The sequence below is a fragment of the Otolemur garnettii genome, unplaced genomic scaffold, assembly GCF_000181295.1.
Source record: "Otolemur garnettii isolate 467f Iridium unplaced genomic scaffold, OtoGar3 scaffold00039, whole genome shotgun sequence".
Taxonomy (NCBI): domain Eukaryota; kingdom Metazoa; phylum Chordata; class Mammalia; order Primates; family Galagidae; genus Otolemur; species Otolemur garnettii.
Genome location: NW_003852434.1, coordinates 8910510 through 8937036, shown reverse-complemented (window position 1 = coordinate 8937036; position 26527 = coordinate 8910510). Strand labels below are relative to the sequence as shown.

At 40.2% G+C, this 26527-nt stretch overlaps 1 protein-coding gene across 1 annotated transcript in view; it reads left to right on the top strand.

The window, feature by feature from the left end:
• The window catches only part of CUNH4orf22 (chromosome unknown C4orf22 homolog), a 486210-nt gene that overhangs the window by 7217 nt on the left and 452466 nt on the right, over window positions 1-26527 (top strand). Inside the window, exon 2 of the mRNA XM_003790054.1 lies at window positions 9215-9345. Coding sequence (XP_003790102.1) covers window positions 9215-9345 — 131 coding nt within the window. The remainder of the gene's footprint in view (window positions 1-9214; window positions 9346-26527) is intronic.

Genomic DNA, 26527 nt, shown 5'->3' with positions numbered 1-26527 from the left:
GTGCAGTAACTGCCTTCTTGTGTAGGAGCATCTCAGCCCCAGCCGGTGCAGTAACTGCCCTCTTGTGTAGGAGCATCTCAGACCCCGCCCCGGTGCAGTAACTGCCTTCTTTGCCTGTTAATTCACTGGCCCAATGCAGCCAAATAGTGGCCCCTACTTCCACTTTAACTAGGGACTTAACCAACCCGTACCATTTTAACCCCATCCCTGAATTCCCCAGCAATTATTGCATTATTTAGAATTTTCAGCACAAAGAATGTTTCTTCAGTTATACAAACATTATACTGAATATTATATCATATATAATAAATAAGTGAACCAGTGTACTGAGCTCTTAGAATTAAGTGACTGTTAACGAAACCAGATTTCCAGTTTCTTGGGATATAGGAAAAGACAGTTAAACCAGTTTTGTGGGTCCTTGGGTCCACAGGGATAAAGGGATTCTTGTTGTGCCTCTGTGGAATCATTCTTCCTTTAGGAACTGAGACTGTTAGAACAGGAGATCCTAAAATTGTGGTAAGAAGAAGGAAAATTTCGATAATGGATCAGTAGGAGTAGTAGTGAGAAGAGCTGATATGATTTTCACCTTTGATTTCTACCCTGTGACTCATCCTAGCTGTGGAAGAGACAGCAACATATAGCATGTTTTTTTTACATAAAACGTCCTGCAAACATTACCCCAGGCTCATAGGTATTGCCACTTAGCCAGCACTATCACTGGGCCTTTGAAAAGTCTATCTCACTGTTCCATCGAGCCCATTCTTTCAGGGTGGTGGGGAACATGTAAGGCCTGTAAGCTGCATAAGTATGAGGCAGCTGCCATACTTCGGATGAGTTCCATAGTCAGAAGCAAAGTTGTGTGGAATACCATGATGGTGGATGTGGCATTCTGGAAGTCCACAGGGGGTGGTTTCAGCAATACTGTGGGCAGAAAAGGCAAATGTATCCAGAGTAAGTATTTCTATTCCAGTGAGAACAAAGGTCTGATTCCAGTGGTCCTATGTAATTAACTTGTTACCAAGTGCCAGCTAATGCTCCAGTCCTGAGCTCATCACTGTCTTTCTTCAAGGCCTGGTGCAGACTTAGAAACAACCCATCTTCTTATACATTTTGTGTCCACAGGAATGTCCTATAGCACCTCCTACAGGCTGAATTTTGTCATCCTGAAATTCGTAAGCTGAAATCCTAACTCCAAGTATCTCAGAGTGTGAATGTACTTGGAGATAGGGCCTTAAGGAGGTGATTAAGGCAAAATGAGGTCCTATGGGTGGGTTGTAATCCAATATGATGGGTGTCTAAGCAGAGGAAATTAGGACACACACGGAGGGGCCACATCTGAGGGTGCAGTGAGAACATGGCCATCCGCCAGCTGAGAAGAAAATCTTTAGAATAAACCAAACCTGCAAGTGCCTGCAGCTCGGACCGTCTGCACTGTGAGAAAATAAATGTTTGTGGTTTAAGCCACCCAATCTGTGAGATTTTCTTATGGCAGCCCTGGCCAGCTAATACAGCAGCAAACACATGTTTTCCTACAGCCTTGTCTTTACTGCAGGTGTCTAAAGATCATAAACTAAATAACTTTGGCTTCCTCATTCCATGAACCACCCCCCCCACACACATACTTTTTAAAATAGAGATTTGAATAAGCTCTTACATGTGCGAGAGGTATTTACATGCCTGTTTCTTTAGTATCTACCGCTGGAAACTGAAGTCAGACTGACGCCCGCAAGGCTCGAATGCCGTCCGTGAGGACTGAAACCCATCTCCCACCTTCTGATTTGGGTGATGGAGTTGTTCTTCAGGAGACTCTGGGACCGTGAGTCACAGAGCTAAATATGCATCTGGCCCAGAAGTTGTAGACACTGAAGGAAGAAATTCTGCAAAAGCTAAAACAACATGGCAGCTACTTCCCTTCTGCCTTCTGAGCTGTGACAAATGTGCCTGGTGGCCTCTCCTGATCGGTAACTAACCCGGGAAAGAAAATGATGGGAAATAAAGTTTCAGTTTAGCTAAGTTACTACAATATAAATTCACTACATATGCCATCTTTTATTTTTCTCACAAGGAGAACATATTTATGTCTTTTATAATGAAAAATTAGTGAAAAGGATACAAGTTTCTTAAATTGTATAGGACCTGGCATAGCCCTGTCATTGATTCAGAAAAGGATAGCACACAATAAAAAACTAGAAGAATTTTACTTATGAACTAAATGAAAGAAATTTATAATGGACTCAGGGACATATTAAGATACAATATATCAGAGGGAAGTAGTATGATTTATTATAGGAATGCAAGCATTTATGACATTAATAAATTAAAAAAGAAGAAAATGATCATCCCGATAGATGTAGAAAAAGCACACAATAAAATTCCAAACGCACTTTTATCCTTACTTGAGAAAGAGTACATTCGAACAGTTGCAGAAAACTTCATACTCAGCTATTAAACATTTGAAAGTTTAGTATTCAGGGCGGTGCCTGTGGCTCAAAGGAGCAGGGCTCTGGCCCCATATACCAGAGGTGGTGGGTTCAAGCCCGGCCCCAGCCAAAAAAAAAAAAGAGAAAGTTTAGTATTCAAATGATAAAGATGATCAAAAATAGTGGCTGTTACCAGAGCTCTGATTGGCAGTCTGGATAGAGGAATGCTGTGACTCAGGAAGAGTGCCATACGTATCTGGAAGGCGTCAGAATGCTATTCTTCATAGGAAACACGATTATCTAAAATGAAAATGCAAGAACCAGGAGCTGAAAACTTATTAGGAAAAGATGAGTGAATTCAGAAAAGAAATCTGAAATTGAGCTACAACTACTCTGTTTACCAGCAACACACAAGATAATAACAAAAAACAAACTAGAAAAAAATGAACAGAGCCTCAGTAACCGTGGGGCAAAGTCAAGCAGACGAATGTGCCCGAGTGGAGTCCAGAAGAAGCAGAGAGGAGGGGGGAAGAAGACGTAGGGAAAGAGATGATGGCCAAAGAGTTTCCAAAGTTTATGAAAGCTGAGTATCCACACAGCCAAGGAGTCCAATGAGTTCCAAGCAGAATAAACACAAAGAAGACACTGCAAGGGATGTCTTACTATGACCACTGAAAACTGGTGACAGATAGAAAAGCATAAAGGCAGCCGGAGTAACAGGACGTCTTATAGAGTAAAACCAAGACAGAATGAGTGAACACTTCTCATCAGAACCCACGCAGACCGTGGAAGAACGGAATACATTTCCAACTGCTGAAAGATAAAAATAATTTAAAAAGTCAGCCTAGAACACTGTGTCTAGTTGCAAATAAAAATTAAGATGAGATTTTTTTCAACCAAACACTCACCATGATAATTTGTTAGTATCCAATGTACAGTACAAGAAATGTTGAATGACATTCTTTAGATAGCTAGAAAATCATGTTATCAGCAGGAAACTTTCACCAGAAATGTGAAGTATGTGAATAAAAAGATCTATCTCTCAGTTTATAATGTCTTTAATGTATTTAAAGAAAACTGTGTGAAGAAACTTTATCTTTAAAGGAGCCATTGAAAGAAAAAGTTAGTAACATTGTATTTTGTGGCTGAAGCATATATAGAATTAGAATATGAAATAGTAGCACAAACGACAGGAGAGTGTAATGTCATGGTGGGTCTTATATTTGAAATGTTACAATATTTTTTGGAAGATAGAATGTAATATGGGAAATTTTTTCTTATAAAATTTAGAGCAGCAACTAAAAAATAAAATAGAAATATAATTTGCAACCCAGTAGCAGAGGTACGATGAAATACTAAAACAAAACAAACAAAACCCCCCAAAACCTCATTCATTGCAACAGAAATTAAATAAATAGATCAAGGCAAAAATGAAATAATGAGGTATAGATTAAAACCCAACCCTACTGAAAATTAAATGCAAATGATCTAAAACTATAATTGAAAAGTTGAGGTTGTCAGAATAGATACAAATTCAAGAAACATGTGCTGCCTCCTTTAAATATAACTAACACAATTTAATATAAAATATATTTATAGATTAAATGGATTAAAAGGATGGAAACTATGTGTCATGCAAACATAAATAATAGAAGAATTATAAAGAGAACCTTACCATTAGGAATAGTAAGACCTCGGAGCATAAACTATTTCAGGGGAAAAAAGGGAATATCTATATATAGTCAATTACATATATGGGTCAATTAAGCAAGATGTTATAATAAACATTTATTTCATGCACCTCATAACAGACCTTCAAAATGTAGGAAGTAAAACTGGTAACAATTGAAAAAAGTAGATACATTCATGATTATAACTAGACATAAACATTAAACATTCCTTTTTCAGTAATTGATAGAACCAGAAGGTAGAAAATATGTAAGGATATAGAAGCTTCAAAGAGCACGAAGGACCCACCTGGCCTAACATTTGTGGAGTAATACACACACAACAATAGAATAATTTTTTTTTTCAAATGCACATGAAACATTTATGAAGGGCAACTATACACTGGGTTATCAAACAAACCACAATATATTTAAATATTGAAGTCATGCAGAATTATATTGTGTGATCATTACAGAATTAAAAATAGAATCAATCCAGAAATATGCCTAAATTTTTTCCAAATATTTGGACATTAAATAGCACAGTTCTAAATAACTTGGGGTCAAAGAAAAAAATTGAAAGGAAAATTGGATTTTTTTTTAAATTTCAATAAAGTGAAAATAAACCATATCAAAAATTTGTCAGATAGACCTAAAGGAATATATTGAGGGAAACTTACGGATTCAAAAGCTTATTTTGGAAAAGAGGAGATCTAAAAATTAATGCCCTTGATTCTACCTTGAGAAACTAGAAAACAAGGGCAAATTAAGTCTACATAAACAGATGAAATGAAATAACAAAGATAAGAGGAGAAATCAATTAAATAAACAATTGAAAAATAAAAATAATAGAGAAAACCAACTCCATGAAAAGCTCTCTTACTAAATATCAATAAAATCAACAAACCTCTAACAAGGCTCATTGCAATCATCTCAAACACTCACTTCTTTAAAACTCATCTTGCTGAGGGCAGTTCTCACCCAATTACTGCTCATGATTGGTGCTACAGAGATCTGGCCACCTCCTATCAGTTTGGGACAACTCTAAAAGGCCGTTCCTACTCCAGGACAGCTGAGGCTCTTTGCTGTGAATTATCCCACTGCCCAACCCCGCTTCCTCCCCCACCTCGAGGTGACAATCCCGATGGTGCTTTCCAGTAAATTTGCTGCATTTAAACCTAAACCCAAAGTCTGTTTTGGGGAGATGCCCACCACAATAGGCTTATTTTTAAAATGCCATATCATTTTAATATTAGGGAATGTGGTATTTTACACTGTGTAGATTAGTAAAGTCAGCAGAAGACGGTATTTGAATATACCGTGTTTCTCAACAATCTTGACTCTGATCCTCCTAGCTTGAATCAAGTGGCTGCTTCTGGAAGTGAGGCTTGAAATCTGGGGGGACCAGTGCCTTGTGGGGCTCCCTCCCTGTCTGTGTAGGTTGAGAGTGCAGCAGCTGCATTATCTGTGGCACGGTTGAGAGAGCAGAGACCAATCCATAGTCAAAATAGAAATTTAGAAATCGATTCTATATTTAAGAATCAGATGTACAAAAGTGTGGAATTATAAGTAGGCAGGAAAAAGAAGCAGTTTCAACAATGGTTATAGCCGTCTCTTTCAGAATAGAAAAAAAAAATCTTGAAAAAGTAAAGGCATTTCCAGTGGCACCTGTGGCTCAGTGGGTACGCTGCCAGCCCCAGATACCGAGGGTGGTGGGTTCAAACCCGGCCCCAGCCAAACTGCAACAACAACAACAACAAAATAGCTGGGCATTGTGGCAAGTGCCTGTAGTCCCAGCTATTCAGGTGGCTAAGGCAAGAGAATCTCTTAAACCCAGGAGCTGGAAGTTGCTGTGAACTGTGACATTATGACACTCTACTGAGGGTGACAAAGTGAGACTCTGTCTCTAAAAATAAAAAAGTAAAAGCATTTCTTTTTACAATACTAGACACTGAAATATATTTCAAGTGCTCTGAAAACTTAGGTGTAAAATCTACAAAGAGTTACAGGAAAACATGACCTAGGAAAAATAGTCATAGATATTTTAGAGGTAATTTAGTTAATATACTTAATAAACATATAAAGTTGTTACAAATTAGTAATAAATGAGCAAAGTGTTTATTTAACAATTCAAAACAATTTAAAAAAGAAATGCACATGACTGATCAAAGCGTGAACAGATGGTGAACCTTACTAGTAATCAAATCAATGTAAATCAAAGGAAAGTTTTTTATATTTTTATTGCCTGAGACAGACAGTGAAATCAAAGCACAAGAGTGAGTTATGTACACTACCTCTCCTCACATGTCTATTTAATGGAAAGGTGTTCAAGGTATGTTGTTAAATGTCAGGGAAGTAAGCCCTGAGAGATTTTGTACAGCGTGATTCTACTGTTGTTCACAGAAACCCAGCACACGGGAACACATGTCAGTAGCAAGGCTTTCAGTGAGATCTGAGTGGTAAGATCATAGGCGATATCTGATAGGGCTTATATGTTTGCCCTATTTAATTTTTTCACAATAATAATGCATTGGTTTTCTACGTAAGAAAAGATAGAATGAGATTCATGGTACCCATTTAGTTGATTTTTGAATCCTAGGGCAGAAAATGGAGAAAGGATGTACTTTAAAAATTCTTTAAAAAAAAAGAATTTTTTTTAAAACTAGCTTTTGAGTGGGCCTACAGATTTTGTTTTCCAATTCAATTCTATCTACCTGACATTTTGCAAAAAATACTTCAGGATTCTAGCAACAGGGGAGCTGCCAAGTCTTAGTGTTTGACATTATGTGATACTTTTTCTTTGTGACCCTTAAAGATGTTATTTTGGAGGTTGAGAAAAGATTTGTGTTGGAATTTGCGAGTCAAGATTCTCTGTTAAACCAAACACCCAAGAAAGCCTCAGATTACTGGGATAATCTTGGGCATTGTACTTCCTTTGGGCTGGTAACTTTACTCTTAACTAAAATGTTTCCATGCCAGAAATATGTTACCACACACACACACACACACACACACAAAGAAAGAAGTATGTTACCATAGAGGGGAGAGGACGTGTGGGTAGTCAGGGCCTGATAATGACAGGTGGAGCCACCAACAGCTCCTTTCTGCTTGCTTTGTGAATAGCCCATGCCATCTACTGAACACGTGAGCGCAAATGATCCAAATGATTTTGTGTAATCCGGGTCAGGTACACAGGAATACAAAATTCATTCAGTATGTAAAATAAATACAGTGACTTTTCAATTGTCTTCATTATATAAAATTTTGTGTTGACCACAAGGACTTTATATTTTTAAGAAGAGTCTCACGGTATCACTGAGCTAAGGGTCCTTTCTTTACACTCACTTTGAGTCATATATTTAATAAAATTAATGTTTGAACGATCTCACTTTTATAAAATCCAGTCTCAAATCTGCCCTGCTTTTTCTATTAAACTTCCACTAGGGGGAGGCATTTGCTCAGTTTTGTGTTTAGGCTGCCTGGTAAAAACAGGGAAGTCTATTAAGCAGGGGAACGTCTCAGAAACAAGGTCAACAGCTTTGGGTTTTCCAATGCCTAGTGCTCTGCATTGTAATAATTCAGCAAATATATACACAAATATATACATGACACTCAGTAGCAATGTTTTTTTATTTGTTTGTTCATTGTGACAGAGTCTTACTCTGTTGCCCAGGCTAAGTAGAGTGCTGTGGCATCAGCCTAGTTCATAGCAACCTCAAACTCCTGGGTTCAAGTGATCTCCTGCCTTAGCCTCTCAAGTAACTACAGGCATCTGCCACAATACCCAACTAATTCTCTATTCTTCAGTAAAGATAAGTCTTACTTACTCTTGCTGGTCTTGAACTTGAACTCCTGAGTTCAAAGATCCTCCTGTCTGGGCCTCTGAGGGTGCCAGGATTACAGGCATGAGACACCATGCCTGGCCTTATATTATCTATTTTTTTTGAGTTTGTTTGAATATTTGTAACTTTAAAATAGCCACGTGGGTCGAATAGTTTATTACACGTGCATCTTACGTTTTCTCATTTAATTGTTAGACAATTCTTGCGTTAAATAGTGATGTACTAGTTAAGTGATGTACTAGTGATGTACTAGTTAAGTGATGACTATGTTAACATATATGATGTTCTCATTATATTTCAGGTATTTTATAATTCATTAAGATGATAATGCCTTTATTAATATATAAATACATTTATGCAATGCTTTAATCTTTCTACCATAACTTCATGCAAAATGATAACTCTTCAGATCATAGAGAAACTTTTGATTATCTTTTTTGATTATCATGTAAGTGACAAAAACGTGTGAAACATTTCTTAAAGTAACTGAAATATACAAGGCCTAAAATACTGTGGAGTAAGTTTTTCCCCATTTGAAGTTGTTTGTGGTTACTGTCTTGGGCTCCTACTTTACTGTTTTTATTAGTACCAAAATTGTATGGAAAGAATATCCTTGTAGTTAAGTAGGAAACATCTGCTCCTCTTCACATTGTCTTTGAAATTACAGTATTCTGTGTCATCAGTTAATTGACTTCGAGGAATTAAGTCTCTGAAACTTTGAACTTTCTGACAGCCGCCTGTTTCTCCCTTTGTTTTAAATTTTTAAGAAGTCTTTCTTGTATGAGCACTATTATGCTAATTTTATTGTTTTAAAGATACACTATTAATTAGCCATAGCTGTTTTCTTAAGTAAAACACAACAGACTTTTGTCCTCCAGCCCCTTTAAGAAAATTTAGTGGTTGATATTTCCTTTTCTTCTCTTGTGAGAATGGGAAGACCAAATCTGGTGTGTATAAACGTATTGTTAGGAAGACTTCTGGATTTTCATATCTAACAGATCATGTCTCATTTTTAAATAATAAGCTTCATTTGTCATTTTAAACAATTGCTTGGTCTGTATGGGAGAAAGTAAGACATTCTCCCATACATCTACCAATTGATTCTTTCTTTCTTTTTTCTTTTTTTAATTTCAAGTTGCTATGAGGGTACAAATGACCTACTGGGCCCAGTATAAGGGAATTCAGCACACCGGCTGGGTGAAGTGGTCAGTTCCAACTGGACTTTACCTGACAAACACAGACAATGTACCCTAATCCTTTACTCTCCATTGATTTTTCTCTTTAGGATGAAAGCTTGGCCCGCCAGCTGGTGGAGCTGGGGTATCGAGGGACTGGAGAGATAATAAAAAGAGAGGATTTTGAAGCGAGGAAGGCAGCTATAGAGATTGCAAGGCTGGCTGAAAGGACTCAGAAAAAGTAAGTGTCCAAGCTCTCAATCAAGAGTTTGTGTTATATCCTGGAGTCTCTAAAACAAAACAAAACAAAACAAAAAACTTAATGTTGTTGGCATTGTTGTAACTTGGAAACCGTGGCTTGAGCAGGTAACGCCTGAGTAGTCCTACACTTGTGAACTGCACACGAGGAACTGGGGCAACTGTAATGTGCTCACAGCAAAGGCACACGTGACTCTGAGCTACTAACTCGAGAACTATAAATACCAAAATAGAGTCATCATACCAATAAAACCCTGTAAGAAAGGAACTCTATTACTTTATGCATGCATGAGCTAAAAATATAAGTGACTTTTGCTGTTGAGTTCTTTGTACTTTTGAGGCCTGTAAGTCTTTGGCATCTAACTATATTCTCACATTATTCCTAAGCATTGATTGACTCAACTTTATGAATAATCACTGACTTCTGTTAATGTGACTGATATGTGTACAGTACATGACTAATGTTATATATTATTATGTAATAATAGTCATGTTAAACATAAACCTAATAAAATATATTAGAACATGTGAGGAAAGACAAACATTCTTAAAATGAACTGAATCAAACCGATGAGGCAATTTTATAAAAACGTGACAAAGTCATCATCTATTTAATTCTTTAAAATGAATGAGTGCTCAATATTGGAGTGGAAATTAGTAAACAGTGTATTATTATTAGATAACATCTTTAAAAATACCCAGTAATTATGAGTGTAATGACCCATATATTCATTATAAAAAATAACATTTGGTAGTAGAATGTGCCCTTGCTTCTGGGAAGGTGTGATTTTCAGTGCTGTTCTAGTGGTTTTGTGTATTCAGGATCATAGAATATTGGAATTTAACACACTGATATTTGGGGATGCATTAGTTTTTATCACTGCCACACACGTTACCACAAAGTTAGTGGCGCTAGAGAAACACAAATTTCTTTGCTCCTAGTTTCGTACATCACAGTGTAGCTCGGCTGGGCCCTCTGCTCAGCGTGTTATGAGGTTGAAATTGCGGTGCTGGCTGGACGTGGCTCTTGTCCGTAGCCTAGCCTGGAGACTCTCACTTCCACACTCATTCACGTTGTTGTCTAAATTCAGTTCCTTGTGATTGTCGGGCTGAGCTCCTCATCTCCTTATCGTCTGTGACTGGGGACTGCTCTGTGCTTCCAGAGGCCCCTCGTGTTTCTTCCCAGGCTTCTTCCCCTCCCTCTTCCAATCGTGAGTCAAGACCCCCCACCGCCCAGATCTCTCCATCTTCCCCTTCTGCTGTATCTTTCTTGAGTTCAGTTAAAGAAGAAAAATCTCTCCTCCTGAGGGCTCATGTGCTTACACTGGGCTCATCTAATCACCCAGGATTATCGCCCTGTTTGTAAGCGTATAGTCTTAAAATCTGCAAAATTCCCTTTGGCACATGGTATAATACATTGACAAGTTCTTGGGATTAGAAAATGGACATTCTTAATCCCATTATTGTGTGAGAGTGTGCATTCCTTACTGCAGGTAATTTATATAGAATTTCAATAAGTTAGGCAATTTAGTATAGTTACCCACGCTAAACTTCTATTTCTAAAGAGTTGGAATGATGCGTATTTTAGGTATACAATGTGGTGTGTCCTCTGTAACACGTCAGGAAGTGTCTTTTCTTTTCGGGAGTCAGTGAATGTCTATCAGGAGCGTAAGTGAGAGGATTTTTGTGAGACTTTGCAAGGAATTCATGCATATTCATATGTGATTTCCTAAGAGACAGAGCTTATTTCAGATCCAGAGGAGTGGACGTATGTACAGTGTCAGTTCTCCCAGTGTTCATGTCCACGTTGTATCTGAGGATCAAAGTTGTATTTCCGACATGCAATGATAGTCTCTTTAACTGGCCAGAGCTAGAATTCATCAGGCTACTGAAGTGCCACTTTGGGGAGGCTAATGTGTACTCAGAGCTGCTGGGATTGGAAGGCTCTTTCATCTTCAGGTCTTCTCTGCTTGCTTTTGTAATGGGAGGGGTCCCCTATGCCGTCCCATATAGGGGCCACTTTACTCCCTTCCCTGCCAGGTCATTTAGTGCTGTTGACAGCAGGGCCAGAAGAGGGCGTCTGAGAGTCAAATATTAATATGTCCTGTGCCATATTTGCTAGAAGATCACTTTGAAAATATGTATGAGCACCTGCCTGCCTGCCCACTGGTATTAACTCAGAAATACTTTACCATCAGTTTATCTTACATTAATCTCTTTTATGTGCAGATGGGCAACACCAAGTAGATCAGGATCCTTTGATCCAGTCATTTTACAGCACTCACTTCAAGGACTCGCTGGTATTTAGAAGCTACTTACAATAGCTTCATAGGGGAAAGTCTGAAGAAATGAAAGTTAAAGATATTGGGAAGGAATATTCTGATGAGGGGAGGTTCCAGAAGAAGGCAAGAAGCTAAAAAACATTTGAGTTTTTTTTCAATTATTTACAAATATTTATAGACAACAATAGTGTATTAGCCACTGTGCTATAGGCTTTGGGGATATGATAGAATACAAGGTACAGTTAGCATCCTCAAGAAATTTGAGGGCCAGATAAATGAAAGTACAGTAGAGCCTCTGTAAGTTCACCACCCAAGGGACTGTACCAAATTCGTCAACATGTGGAGGTGGTCAACGTAGAGAACTAGGCCTACTGAGCTGATAGGTATGCATGGTGCATGTCATGTTTATATGGATGGAATTGGAAAATGTTCTTCTTAGCAAAGTATCTCAAGAATGGAAGAAAAAGTGTCCAATGTACACAGCCCTACTTTGAAACTAATTCATAGCTTTTATAGGAATGTCATAACCTAATTATAGCCTTAGAATATGGGAAGGGGGTGGGAGGGGGAGGTGAGGGGGGTGGATGGGGAGAAGGAAGGTAGGGAGATTGGTGGGGTCACCTCTATGGTTTACCTTACAAGGGTACAAGTGAATCTTTCTAAAAGCAGAGTATGAATGTTTTAACTCAATAACGAAGAAAATGACATGAAGGTTATGTTAACTAGTTTGATGAGAGTATTTCAAAATGTGTATGAAAACAGCACACTGTACCCCATGATTGCATTAATGTACACAGTTATGCTATAAGAAATTTAAAAAAAATAGAGGAAAAAAAAGAAAATTAAGTCAACTTAAGAAAGTGGTCAATGTGGGGAGGTGGCCAACTGTGAAAGCTCTACTATAATTAATTACACTGTTGGTGTGAAAGGACAGTGGAAACTGGAAAGCGTTTGTGGCAGTCCTTCAAAGAGTGAAGCGTAGAGTTACCAACTACCCAGCAATTCTGTCCTGCATATCCCACAGGTCCACTTAGAAACGCAGACACAGAAATAGACAGCAGCATTATATTAACTTCATTATAATTAAAAACTGGAAACAATTCAAATGCCCATCCACTGATGAACGGATAAAAAATGTGTTATACTACCAGAATATTAATCAGTCATACGAGGGTGTGACGTGCTGTCACATCCTACAGCATGGACAAACCTTGAAAATATTAGATTGAGTGAAAGAAGCCAGAGGCAAAGGACCACAGGTAGTATGAAACCATTTATATGAAATGTTTAGGACAGGTACATCCCAGAGGCAAGTAGACTCACGGTCCCCATGACTGGAGGAAGGGGATGCGGGAGAATGGTTGCTAACGGAGATGAGGTTTCTCTGGCTGTGATAACGTGTACAATTAGATTTGGTGGTGCTCGCATCGCTGTGTAAAGATATTAAATCTATTGCTGTGTATACCTTAAACGGGTGGATTTTATAGTGTGTGAGTTATGTAGAGGATGACAATGCAGTTGCTGATGCTGTGGTGACACCCTGAGGTGACACAGCAGGAGGACAGTGAAGAAAGGGAAAGAGCCCTTCTTAAGGCGGGACTGTTAAGTTGACTCCAGAACGCCAAGTAGCTTTAGAAGGCGGACACCAGGGTGGGAGGATTGCTCGAGCGTTTGAGACTGGCACGGGTATTGAAGCAAGACCCTGCCTCTACAAAGGAAACTTTTAAAGTTAGCTAGGTGTGGTCGGGTGCGCCCATAGTCCCAACTACTCCAGGGGTGACGTAGGGGATTGCTTGAGGCCAGGAGTTCAAGGATACAGTTGAGGTGTGATCATGCCATTGCACTCTGATGACAAAGGGAGACCTTGTCTCTCAAAGAAAAAAAAGCCAAGGAAGTGTAATTAGGCAAAGACAGGTGTGTTTGGGCACACCCCCACGGTGGCCTCAATTCCCCTTCTTCATAAATCACTTTCTCTATCTCTTTGTCTTAATTCGTAGCTTAATTTCCTTCCCCAAAGCTGTGCCAGCTAGAGGCCACTCACGGAGTTGCCGGGGGTGTGGGGCAGGCTGGTGGGGAGGGAGCAGGTTCTCTACTCCTCTGGCTCCCTCAGCCTTCGCTCCACTTACCACGGGAACCTCTCCATTTCTTCTCCACTGAGCTTCATGCAAGTTGGTTGGAATCGCTGCGTGACAGAAGCTGTGAAGTGCGAAAAGCAGGGCTGGAGGAGGGCAGCTGATGTCCCTCTGTCTCTACACAGTGTTCTCTCCCCCTGGGGTTGGCTGTGGTTTCCACTGAGGTGGCCATTGGTATAAGATCTACAGAATTTCCATTCACAATGAGAATTTCAACTGATTCCCACTGGTGGAGAGATGGAACTGTTTGAGGCACTGTGTTCCTGGAGGAGCCAGTTAATAGTTAGAACTCAATCAGCCCTCAGGCTGGACACTGTCCTGGATGGGCTTTTAAGATCTGATCAATTTGTGAACTGTTCATTTCCACTTTCTTGTATGATTTATTGTTATCTCCTTCAATTTTTTGACAATAGGAGATGGAAATATCTCTTAATGAAATACTAATACTAAATATCTTTAGTTTTATGGAGATGAAGATGGATAAAAGGCCAAGATCTGCTCCACGTAACACGGCTTGATCCCATCTGCTCGTTTCGTCTTTGGGTAACATTTTATGATCACAGGTGAACACCATACACTTGATGTTTAACTGAGTAAATTTATGTGCGTCTTCTGTGAAATGATTTCCATTTCTTTGCTTAGTTTGAAGTATCATGCTTTTTAAAAGTTATTCTCACGTTTTGTGGCTTTCCAACAAAAACCACGCAGCAGTTGGGATTTGCAGGAGAGGAGCCTGTCCAGGAAGCAGACATGGAGAGTGGGGAGTGGGCGGCTTGCTGGGGAAGGGCGAGAGGGGGCAGGGCCGAGCTGAGTCAGAAGCTGACACGGGACTGACAGAGGCTCCCCACACAGTGCAGAGCTCCAGAGTGAATGCTGTTCAGTGTGGGATGAAGTGCTGGCCTCAGCTGCCCTGTGGCGCCTCAGCATGCACGGGGTGTGCCACAGGATGTCCATTTGAAAGATGAGGCTGGGCTGAAAGGGTTAACAGCTGGAAGCTGTCAGCTCACCAGGCTCCTGACACCTGGCAGAAAGGCCCTGCTCCAGGACATCTGAGTGAGTGTCCCACTGCTGCAGTCCCTTGAGGAAGACAGACAGAGGAGCCCTATGCAGCCTGGGGCAGCTCCTCCAGGTCCCAGCGGCATCGCCTCCCGAGTGGAGACTCAGGGGAGCAAGTCAGTGGGAGGAGCTGCTGCCTCCATCACCGCAGTTGATTTGAGGGACATCTGCTGCTCTTCATCCTGAATTCCTGCCACAGGCTGTCATCTCCCCAGGGTTCATTGGTGTGACCCAAATCCTCTAGGAGATGGCTGAGGCCCTGGTAACTCCTACTCTACTCAGGCCAGGGTTGACAATTTGTCATTTTCGTCTAGTGTTTAGGAAGGGGGTACAAAGAGGTGCCCAGGCGAGTCCCCTGAACTGGCCACCTGTTCCTCCCTCGCCCCGTCCAGTGCTGCAGCCCTTTCCTCTCTGCCAATCAGCATCTTACTCTTCAGGAGATCACGTCCCCTCTTCTTGCCAGCTGTTCTCTGGGCGTAAGCAGCACAGGTTGCCTGGGTGGCAGCCATAGCTTGTAGTTCAGAGAGACACTTGCTGTTTCCCTGGTGTCCTAAAAGGTGGAGCTCATCCAGGAACAATATTGCCGCTAAGTTGGAGGGTCGGCAGTGCCTTCGGTGACCATATCAACACTGTTCGGCTGATGTCTATATGGAGCACTGTGTTATTATGACCTGAGGATTTCAAGGTCATGACCCCTCACCTGTTGAAATGGGTCCCTGGCTGGGTCACTACAGCAGGTTCCATGCTTGTGGTTCAGGCATTCTGTGAGTCCCCAGAGAGTGGTGCTGGCTAAAGCCAAGCAGGAGAAAAGACAGACTCCAGGCTGCAAGTCATACGTTTCTGTGTTTTAAGCCTCTCAGTTTGCGAGAGTTTGTTACAGGAGACCTAGGAAACGAATGCACTGGATTAGGCTTTCGTGTACCAGGAAGACTCTGTGAAGTGGCGGGTTGCCAAATCTTTGTAGGGTTGTCTACCCTCCTCTGAAGTGACAGTGTCTTATAGAAGCCAGACATCCCCCATCTCCTCCTGTTCATCCTTTCTAATCAGTGTGATCTCACTGGTGGAATCAATCAATGTGAAGTGATGCCCATCCAGCTCAGACTCCATTATGACAGAGGTCGGGAGAGTTACCGTAGTCCTGAGGCAAAACTAGGAGTGAATGTCATTGTCCACTTCATGTGAGTTCAAACTGATTTGGACCTTGTTTCCTAATTGGAATAGAAATGAACTTATCCACCAAATCAATAGCTACATAGTATTGACCTGAAGCCACGTTAATCTGTTCTAGAAAGTAGCACAGCAGTGGCAATCAGGACTACTCCTAATGAGCTTGTGACAGTCCACATCTGTGGATGGAGGTGAGTGGAGCCTGGCGTTCCAGAGGACTCGAGTGGGAAAGGCCTCAGCCTCCACTGATCTGCACACCTAAGGTTGCTGCACGTGTGGGGGGTGGTGGAATGTCCAGCAGAGTAGAGGAGAAGCTGGCCTGGGAAATATCTAGATAGAAATCAGCAGTTAGTAGAGACAGGTCATCAACAAAGTTAGAAGGCAGCTGACAAACTCCCTCCAGCCGTGTCCGGCCTGTGGGCTGTACTGTCCTTCATTAACACCCTGCCGCAGTGTCCTCTGGTCTGTAGTCAGTGCTCCCCTGCCCTCCACTGATAGTGCTCTTCCTTGAACCAGAGACTCCCTGTTTAATTGAAGCGTGAGACTAACACCTGCTCACTTTTTCACTTTGTATATGCATTCCCCCCAAACCCCAATCAAAGGGCCTTGAGAATTCTGCTCACGGTGGTGCCTGTTTGTCTCCCTAAAGCCGATTATGGCGTCGTCTCTCCAGGTCACAAGAAAGAAACTGTGTGTGAATTTATTGTGGCTTCTCCCCCTTCGTCTGCCAGAGCCAGGCAGTAGGTGAAGTCCCTGCCTGGGTAACTCCCAGTCTGCTGTGCGTTGGCTCCGTCCTGGGTTACTGTACTCATCAACCTCCAGGATTCACTACGGGGCTGTGCCTGCTACCGAAATTCAGATCAGAGATCCCTGAGTGGATTCATAGACACAGTGGACCTTTTGCAAACTAGCTGTTGACCAGGGCTCACTTCGTCTGTTGTCTGACCCCTGTATACTTCCACCTGATAGTGGGGCCACAATGATGCTTTGGGTCTGCAGATGCCCCCGTCAACCTGGACCCTGCATGTGCTGTTTGTTAACTATCTGAGTACCTCCTTCCCTGTGGAGGAGAACAGACTTGCAGTGGATATTTGCCATGGAGCTGCAGGTGCACACCTTTGGGACACAGTCATTTATTCAGTCAACACATTCCTGGTCAGAAAACTGGATCAGATGTGGAAACCAGGCAATACATGGTGCCTGTTTACTGGGAAATCTGCTGTCAACCTCAGGTAATCATCTTGGATTTCTCATTATGTTACAAATTGGATAGTGCTTTTTGTTGATTTCCTATTTTTCCCAAGGAATACCATGTTCTATACACCGTGTCTGTAACTTTCTGCAGTGTCATTGGGGGCCACTGTGACGCTGTTGGTCCTTGTGGTAATTCCAAGTCCCTGGTTTCTCATGGGTGGGCATCAGCTCTGAGCTTCTATTGCATCAAATACTGTTCCGCTATTCTCACTGCTTTCAGTGGCCTTGGTCTGTGCCAGGCCCTTCTGTATTCCGGAACTTCCTAAGGAGTCTGGTACGACTCTGACGAGCACATTTTTGACGGCGTTAGTGACTGGGCATCCTCTGGGTCTTGCCATGGACCATGATCTTCTAGTAGGTCTTCTGGTTTCTTGTAACAGGTCTCTTCTAGCATTGCCACTTTCCGGAACATTTTATCCCCATCCTTGGAACGCCATCACTGCAATGTGCAGTGAGTTGGCACCTTATGAGAAGGCCATGCCCGGGGTTCTCAGGAGTGCCTCAAGTCTGACTTACTCCATCTTATGTCTGTTTTCCCTGGCCTAGAATCCTTGGAGAGTCATCTCCGGGGGCGTTTGAGGGACCTTCTCAGGCAGACTCAGCATCACAGTCATCTTGAGTAAGACACCCAGGTAGATTATTTACTGTAGATTATTTACAGTAGATTATTTACAAAGAACCCGGCAGATTATTTACTGCTCCACCCTCTTCATCTCCGGAGTCCTCGACAGAAACAGGTGCTGTCGCAGTTCCAGGTGGTTGTGTCACTACAGCACTTGCTTCTATGCTGTCACCTGTCTCCACCAGGCCAGTTATTTCATGGAAACATAGAGTGTTAGGCCCCTTGAGACTTGTAAAATGATTTCAACTAAAAAAAGGGAAAAGATATTAGTCTTGTCCAGTGCTCCACAAATGGATTATGCAAAATGTGAAGCCCACAACTAAAACAACCGTAATAACTTCAGTATTTTTTTTAATAGCACAATAGCATAACTAGAGAAGTAACAGAAAAAACTACCAGTATAAGATGTCGTTCAGTAAAGTTGTTTTTACCTGTATTTGGACGATTCTTCGAAAATTTTCTGAAATCCCACATTGCTGTTTGACAAGCTTAGCAGGCTGGTGTCTGCAGCAGTGACTAACTCTGCACACCACGTGATGACCTGTACCCTCAGGAGGTGACATGTGTGAAAAACCCAGACCGTGGTGATGACTTGGTGATGACTTCATCAGTTTTACCCATCTTTTCAGAAAACCAGCATTAGCATAAATGATTTTCTCTACTATTTTTCTGTTTCTGTTTCATTTGTTTTGGATTTTTTTTTATTCTTTCTATTGCATTGGGTTTAGTTTTTTTCTAATATTTTAATTTTGAATTTTAGTTTGCTTAATTTAAACCTTTCTTCTTTTGCAATATAAACTTTTAATGTCATTTTTTTTGACTAAATACTGTTTTACCTGAATTTTACAAATTTTGGTGATGTATGTTTTTATTTTGACGTTTGTTTTAATTTTCATTAAATTCAATAGATTTTATTATCTTCTTTTAGCCCTGGAAGTGTGTTGTTTAATTTCCAACTCTTAGTAGATTTTCAGAATTATCTTTTTTTTTTTTTTTTTAGTTTTGATTGGGGCTGGGCTTGAACCCGCCACCCTGGGTATATGGGGCTGGCACCCTACTCCTTGAGCCACAGGAGCTGCCCTTCAGAATTATCTTTTTGACATTAGTTTCTAGTTAAATTATTTTATGGAAAGGAGAATAGTGTAACATTGAACATGACTTGATTCTTTTACATTTTTTTGTAATTTTTTTCTTAAAGCTTATGTACCCATTATATATATATATACATATGTATATTATATATGTATATTTTTTATAAAATCATATCTGTGTACATTAATACTATCATGGGGTACAGTGTGTTGTTTCTATATACAATTTGAAATACTTTCATCCAACTGGTTAACAGAGCCTTCATGTCATTTTCTTAGTTACTGTGTTCAGACATTTGGTTTATCTTTAGGGATGTTACAGACGGACTGAAAAGAATGTGTTTGCTTTCTTGTGTGTGGAATTAAAAAAAATACCAAGTGGGTCGAGGTGCTTGATTACGTTTTTAAGGTCTTTTCTGTCATTATGAGTTTTCTGTCTACTTTTCTGGTGATTACTTAGAGATAAATATTGTTATCTTCAACTGTAATTATAGATTTGTCTGTTTTTCTTTTTGGTATTATCTATTTCTGATTTACGTATTTTGGTGTTCTGATGTTAGTTATATGTCTCGTTTCTATTTCTTCTTGAAATAAAATTGAGTTCTGTATCATTATTTAATATCATTTTTACTCCTGACAGTTATTTTTCTGATATTTATATAGACATCATTTTAGATAGTTTGCATGATATATATTTCAATCCTTTTATTTTTAATTTACCTAGACTGGACTGGGATATTTTAAAGGGATTTCTTATGGATAACATATATTTGAATTTTGCTTTAAAAAATTTAATCTGTCAGTTATTGCCTTATTTGGTATATTTGGACCATCCATCTATATTTTTATAATTATAAATATGGTTGGATTTAAATTTGTCATCTTTCTAATTGTTTTCTATTTATCCAATCTGGTCTCTTCCCCCCCCCCCACCATTTCTCTGCCTTCCTTTGATTTAGATTCTTTTTAAAAGAAATTTCATTAAAAGATTCTCTACCATTGACTTATTTATACTTTTAAAAACTTTTTGTTCATGGTTTCTCCTTAAAGAAGCTAAAGGGTTTTGATATTTATCTTTAACACACACACACATATATGCACACAGGTAGGTCACTATAGAAGTTTTGAGACACATAACATGTACCATGTTTCCCTGAATATAAGACACTGTCTTATGTTTATTTTTTCTCAAGAAGACACACTAGGGCTTATTTTGGGGGATATCTTCCTCTCCACAAATGCATGGTGTGGCTACTATGCAGGTATACTGCATAGCCACGCCCATCATTAGGTCTTATTTCAGGGTAGGGCTTATATTTAACAAATGCATAGAAATCCTGCTAGGGCTTATTTTGGGGGTAGGTCTTATTTTGGGGGAAACACAGTATATGCACATATAGATATACATGTATACACACCACGTATAGCACAGTTCACTTTCAAATAATATTGAAACTTTTCATGGATGTAAAAACCTTACTATCATCCCAGTCACTCTTCTCATATTTTGTGCTATCTTGTCATCTATTTTACTTTTGAGTATGTCATCAACCCTGCGAGACATTGTTAATATTCTCACCTAAGACATTTATGTATTAAAGTGATTAAAAATAAGAAAAAAGAATTCTTCATATTTACCCTCAAATTTTTCATTTCTGATAATCTTCATTTCTTTATGTCAGTCCCCATTTCCATTTGGTAGTGAATGGTTTCTTTTAATACTTCCCAGTGAATGGTTTCTTTAAATATTTTTTTTTTATTGAATGGAAACTATGTACATTAATCTTTAAATATTTTTAAAACAATTAATCTAGCAGTGAACTTCTTCACCTACCTTTATCAACATGTGTCTTGCCTTTAAATTTGAAGGTTGTTTTTGCTGAGTGTAGAATTCAGTTTCCTGACCCTCCCCTGAGCTCCCCCTGGTCCCTGTAGACCTGTCCCTGGTAGTGGCGGTGAGCTTCCATCACTCCATCCCTCTGCCCACCCACAGCAGCAGCACCTCTTAGTATTTGACTGAAATTGAATGTTTGAGGTCTGGTGTCTTCAGTTTTTTGTTCTGGCTGTTGCTGTTTTCTGCTGCATGAGCTTGATCAAGATGACTTCCCTGCTTTATCTAAGAACTTGGATCATCTCAGTCTCTCATATTTGGGGGGGTAGGCACTACATGTGGTGCCCTGTTACCCCGTGTGATGTAAAGCACACTATTCTGCTTACCAGCTCTGAGAGCAGTCAGTGTATTTCAGTCTCTTATTACATTTCCATATCCAATTAAGTAAGCGTGAATACTGTCATCTGGAATTCTTCTCTTCATAACTTCTCTTTTATTTCGCTTGTTATTTTCATAAATAATTGACTTTGTTTCATGTTTAGAACTTAGCTTTATTAGAATTATAACTCAGTGTTCATGTGGAACTTGTTGAAAAATAATCTTGAACGCAACATTTTCCTAGAATCTGTGTGCAAAGATACTAAATGAATATATGACTCATGGAGAACTATTTTCTCATGTAATTAAGGGTGTGACTAAATAAAAAAAGTATTTCGTGTATACTCACTGAGTTAGAAAATCATGACTTGGTTAATGTTCATGATTAACTAGTTGGTTGTTGTAACATTGCTGAGACGACACCTTGAACTTTTCCTCCCTTCCTTCCTCTTTTCTTTTGATTTTTACACTTGTTTGTTAAAATGGAAGACACAAACATATACAATGGCTGTCTGGACAGTATCCAACCATCGTTAATGCTATTGTTTCATATTACATGGTTGGATATTTTCCGGACAGACCTTGTACATTAGCTGAGGCCTTCACTGGGTCAAGATTATCGTGACACTACCTCCCACCTCCACAACCTCGCCCTTGGGAAGGTCTTTTGGTGAAATAACATGCACGGAGCCATCACCTCCTATAACAATAGCTTCTTCTGGAAGGACCTGCCTGAGGATGTTTCATAGTTAAGTGTTGTATTTATAAGGAGAAGAACAAAATAACAATAACCAGCCTAGTGTATAAACACATAAGCTAGTCGCCAGCTGTTGATGAGCATGATCAGGTGTTCTGTCCTGCACGTGACTGTGCCTGCTGTACTTCTCCGTGGTTGGCAGTGTTGTAGGTCTGTTTGCACCACATCCTCACAAACCCATGAGTGACGTGTTGTGCTACAATCTGCTGAGTGCCTGGGCTTGCTCAGCTCCACATGTCATATCGTGGGAGACCACCTTTGCACATGTCCCTCATCACTGACCACATGTCTTTGTGGGGTACTCTGAAAGTGGGTGAGATGTGAAGGTCGGGCAATACAAAAGAGGCACAATAAACAGAGAAATGACCTATGGGAAAGACCCAAGTGAGTGTCGGGAAGGAGACGCAGCAAGGACACAGATGCCAGAAAGTCTGGAAGTCATAGAAGAGGTTATAACATAATAAATTATTAGAAATAAAATAATTTCTTTTTATTATGACACATTCAATGTTCAAGGTAGGGAGAATTTTGAGAAATGTATACTCACCCATTATTCTTGAAGGTAGGTGTGAATCTGAGAAGAAATCTTCAACTTCGTTCACATAGGAAGTAGGATGACTCTTGAAGGAATAAGTAAAATTTAAGCAGACAGATAAATTAAGAACTGAAAGGAAACAGAATCTAAATAATATTTTGAACAAAATGGCTATAACATTTTAAAGTATATGAATTTTATTTGCTTTTTATTAACTACTAGCTGAGCTATCTTCAATATTGGATTTTGTCTATATATTTTTTCTATAAACTTATTTTGAGACCTGTAATCTTATTTTAAACTCAAAGGGGCTAAGACATAACTATATATGACAATGGTGACAATATTTCAAATATAAAATTAGTCAATTATCAAAGCAGTGGGTACATTTGCTCTCTTGAGTTGGAAATAACTGCGTATGCAAACAAGGTCATACAAGCCATTTACAAAGGATGAAGAGATAGAAAGATGAGATGTTTCTTAAAAACTCACCATCATCTGTGATTACTTACGTGTTGTACACATGTGCACATGTGTATATGTAGATGTGTATATACGTATAGAGGGAGAGAAAGGAAAGAAATGAGACTGAGAGGGAGGGAAATGTCATGTAACAAAACCAATATTAGGAGAAATTATAAGCACCACCTGAAAATGTTGGGTTTGGAGAGGATGTTATGAAATTCAGGTTGATCTTAATCAGAAGCCAAGTACCCTGTTTAATTCCCTCTAAGCAGCAGGTTGGGCAATGGCCCTTTTTGATGACTAAACATTCATGTCCTCAATATGTTTACTTTAATGCAATATTAAATCAGCTTTGAAAAGGTACAGGTGTGTTTGAGCAGCTTTTCTCTCTAAGCAGTGAATTTGTAACATTAACAAAAATGTTTTTGCACCTGGATTTGGATAGTGATAACAAACTTTCTCAGCCTAAGAACAAATTGGGACTCCCATTTAATTTCTGTTCCTGTGACTTTAAAGTACTTAATTCTCAATAGTTTTGGAGAAGCCCTCAACAATAAATGAATAAAATTTGTTTACATAGGTGCTACAAAACATTTCCTTTTAAGAGCGATCTTTGCTTTTTGTAACAAGTTAGTAATCTTCAAGCAACCCAAGCACGTGGGTTGCAGTATTGGAAATAACTATTTTTGTGCTTGGATTCCAAGGCTGCTATCCATAGGTGTAAAATGATTCTGTTGTTTTGAATCCTTTTCCTGTCTTTTGATCTGTGCTACCGGATGGATCTGATTTTGTTCCTTTGCGAACATGAAGGTTGCTACAGACACAGACTCTTTGCACTGGCTATTCTTTGTTCTTTCTACTTGGAAAGGTCTTCTGCCCGATCCATCCTTGGCTGGCTGGCTTCTTCTGATGACCTTAGTTCTTATGTCAGCTCTCAGTAGAGTTTCCCCCTATTGTCCACCTACGCCAGCAACCCAGTCCCTTGTTCCCGTGTAGCTCTGTTTTATTTTTGTCGGAGGTCTTGTTACCGAATACATTTTTGTTTGTGTTGATGGATCTACGCAATGTCTTCCTTCTCAACTACAGGTAAGCTTCATAAGAGTAACTATCTTTTCTCCTCACTCATTGCAGTCTCGTCAGAGCCTCTCACAGTGCCTGGTAACTGAGGTTTCGGTGCGCTAGTTGAATAAATGGCTTTTGATTCATGACTTGAGAGTGCCAGTTGTTACATGTGTGATGAACAAAATAGCAGTAAGATGATTTGTTGTTCACTTTGTGACACTAATGTTTATCAAGCATCGACAATGGAGTCCCAAGTATGGTGTCATCGCCTAGCCTAAAGTTGAGTGATTCCACTCATGCCGCTTGAACCCACATTATTTCCCAGAAGTCACATTACAAAACCTATACCTGGATGTGTGTTTAAAAAACTTACTTCTATTGTGTAATCATGTACTTAGGAAAATTGCTCCTAAGTGAAATTGCTGGGTCAGTGGTTATGTAGCAATTACACTTAAGTATATAATATCATGATATATATCTGTACACACTATAATTTTAAGTTTTTGTTTGTAGTAAAATACAGCATAAAACATCAAATTTACCATCTTAACCATTTTTAAGTACACAGTCCAGCACTGTTATGGATATTCACATCACTGTGCAGCTAGTCTTCAGAATTTACAAGAAGAGGGCATCTTGTGAACCTGAAACTCTGTACCCCAAGAAGGGGGCATCTTGCGAAGCTGAAACTCTGTACCCCAAGAAGAAGATATCTTGCAAAGCTGAAACTATACCCACTGAGTAACTATTCCCCATTTGCCCATCCCTCAGCTCCTGGCAATCTCTTTTCTACTTTCTATTTCTGTGAATTTGTCTATTCTAAGTACCTCATGTAAGTGAAATATGCAATGTTGGGTTTTTATGTGATTGGCTTGTTTTAAGTAGCATCATGTCCTCAAGATTCATCCATGTTGTAGCCTGTTCCAAAACTTCCTTCCTTTTTAAGGCTGAATAATATTCCATTGTATGTATGCTGGAGGTTTTGTTTATCCATCAGTGGACACGTCTCCCTTTTGGCTTTTGTGAATGATGCTGGTGTGAACATGGACACACATATGTCTTTGACAGCCTGCTTTGCTTCCCGCCTGTTGGATGAATACACAGATGCGAGATTGCTGGATTGTGTGGTATTTTTATTGTTAATTTTTGGAGGAACCTCCATATTTTTTTCCATAGCTGCTATACCATTTTACACGCCCACCAACTGTGCACAGGAGTGCCAATCTCCACCTCCTACTCGACACGTGTTATAGTGTGGACTTTTGAGAGTAGCCATGCTGATGGGTGTGAGGAGTACTAGTTGTATTTTAACGTATATCATCAAACAAATGTCTCTTAGAGGATCTTGGAATTTATGCTAGAATTGTTATGTGTGGGACAGACCATTGTGAGATATGCTCACATATGTGAGAGGAAAACTCAATTAAATTCAGGTGTGGGGGACGGGGGTGGGGTAAGTTTTCATGCAATGGGCATGTTGCACAGGGATACTGCACATGTCCTAGGTGAAAGGCACAACTACAACCCAGACTTTAACCTTACAGAAGAAAACTTAAAAACTTAATCATATGTACCCTCATATTAATCTGAAAAGAAAAAAAAACCAACCTAACAGAACACAAGACAATAGAGTATGCAGAGTATAGCCCTGACTCTTCCAGTAACCTGTTGTCATGGAAATTCTGTATTAAAACCCACCCCAAAATGTTGTGCTCAAAACAACAACATTTATTCAGCTCACAGTGTGTGGCTTGGCTGCCTTGTCCTCTTATATAGAACTGCCTCAGACGATCTTGGCTGGGCTCGTTTCTGAGTCTGTGGTCACTTGGTCAGTTGGCAGGGGCTGCCTGGTCTGGACAGTCTTGACCATCTGCTGCACATTAACTTCCTGACTCCCAGCTGGCTAGCCTGGGCACGTTCTCCTAGCAGAGACAGGGGTCTAACAGAGTGAGGCCTGGCAGTCAGTTTGGTGAACTGTCATTTCTGTATAATTCTATTCACCAAAGTGAATCAAAGGCCGGCACCAAAAAAAATCCCCCCAAACCAGTACAGTACAGATTTCAAGATACACACAGGCAGGAACTGCTGTGTACACACCTCCTGATGCACACAGGAAGGAACTGCTGTGTACACCTCCTGACATACACAGGCAGGAACTGCTGTGTACACGCCCCGATACACACAGGCAGGAGCTGCTGTGTACACACCTCCTGATGCACACAGGAAGGAACTGCTGTGTACACCTCCTGACTCACACAGGCAGGAACTGCTGTGTACACCTCCTGACTCACACAGGCAGGAACTGCTGTGTACACACCTCCTGACTCACACAGGAAGGAACTGCTGTGTACACGCCTCCTGACCCACACAGGAAGGAACTGCTGTGTACACGCCCCGATACACACAGGCAGGAGCTGCTGTGTACACAGTCCCTGCTGCACACAGGCAGGAACTGCTGTGTACACACCTCCTGATGCACACAGGAAGGAACTGCTGTGTACACCTCCTGACTCACACAGGCAGGAACTGCTGT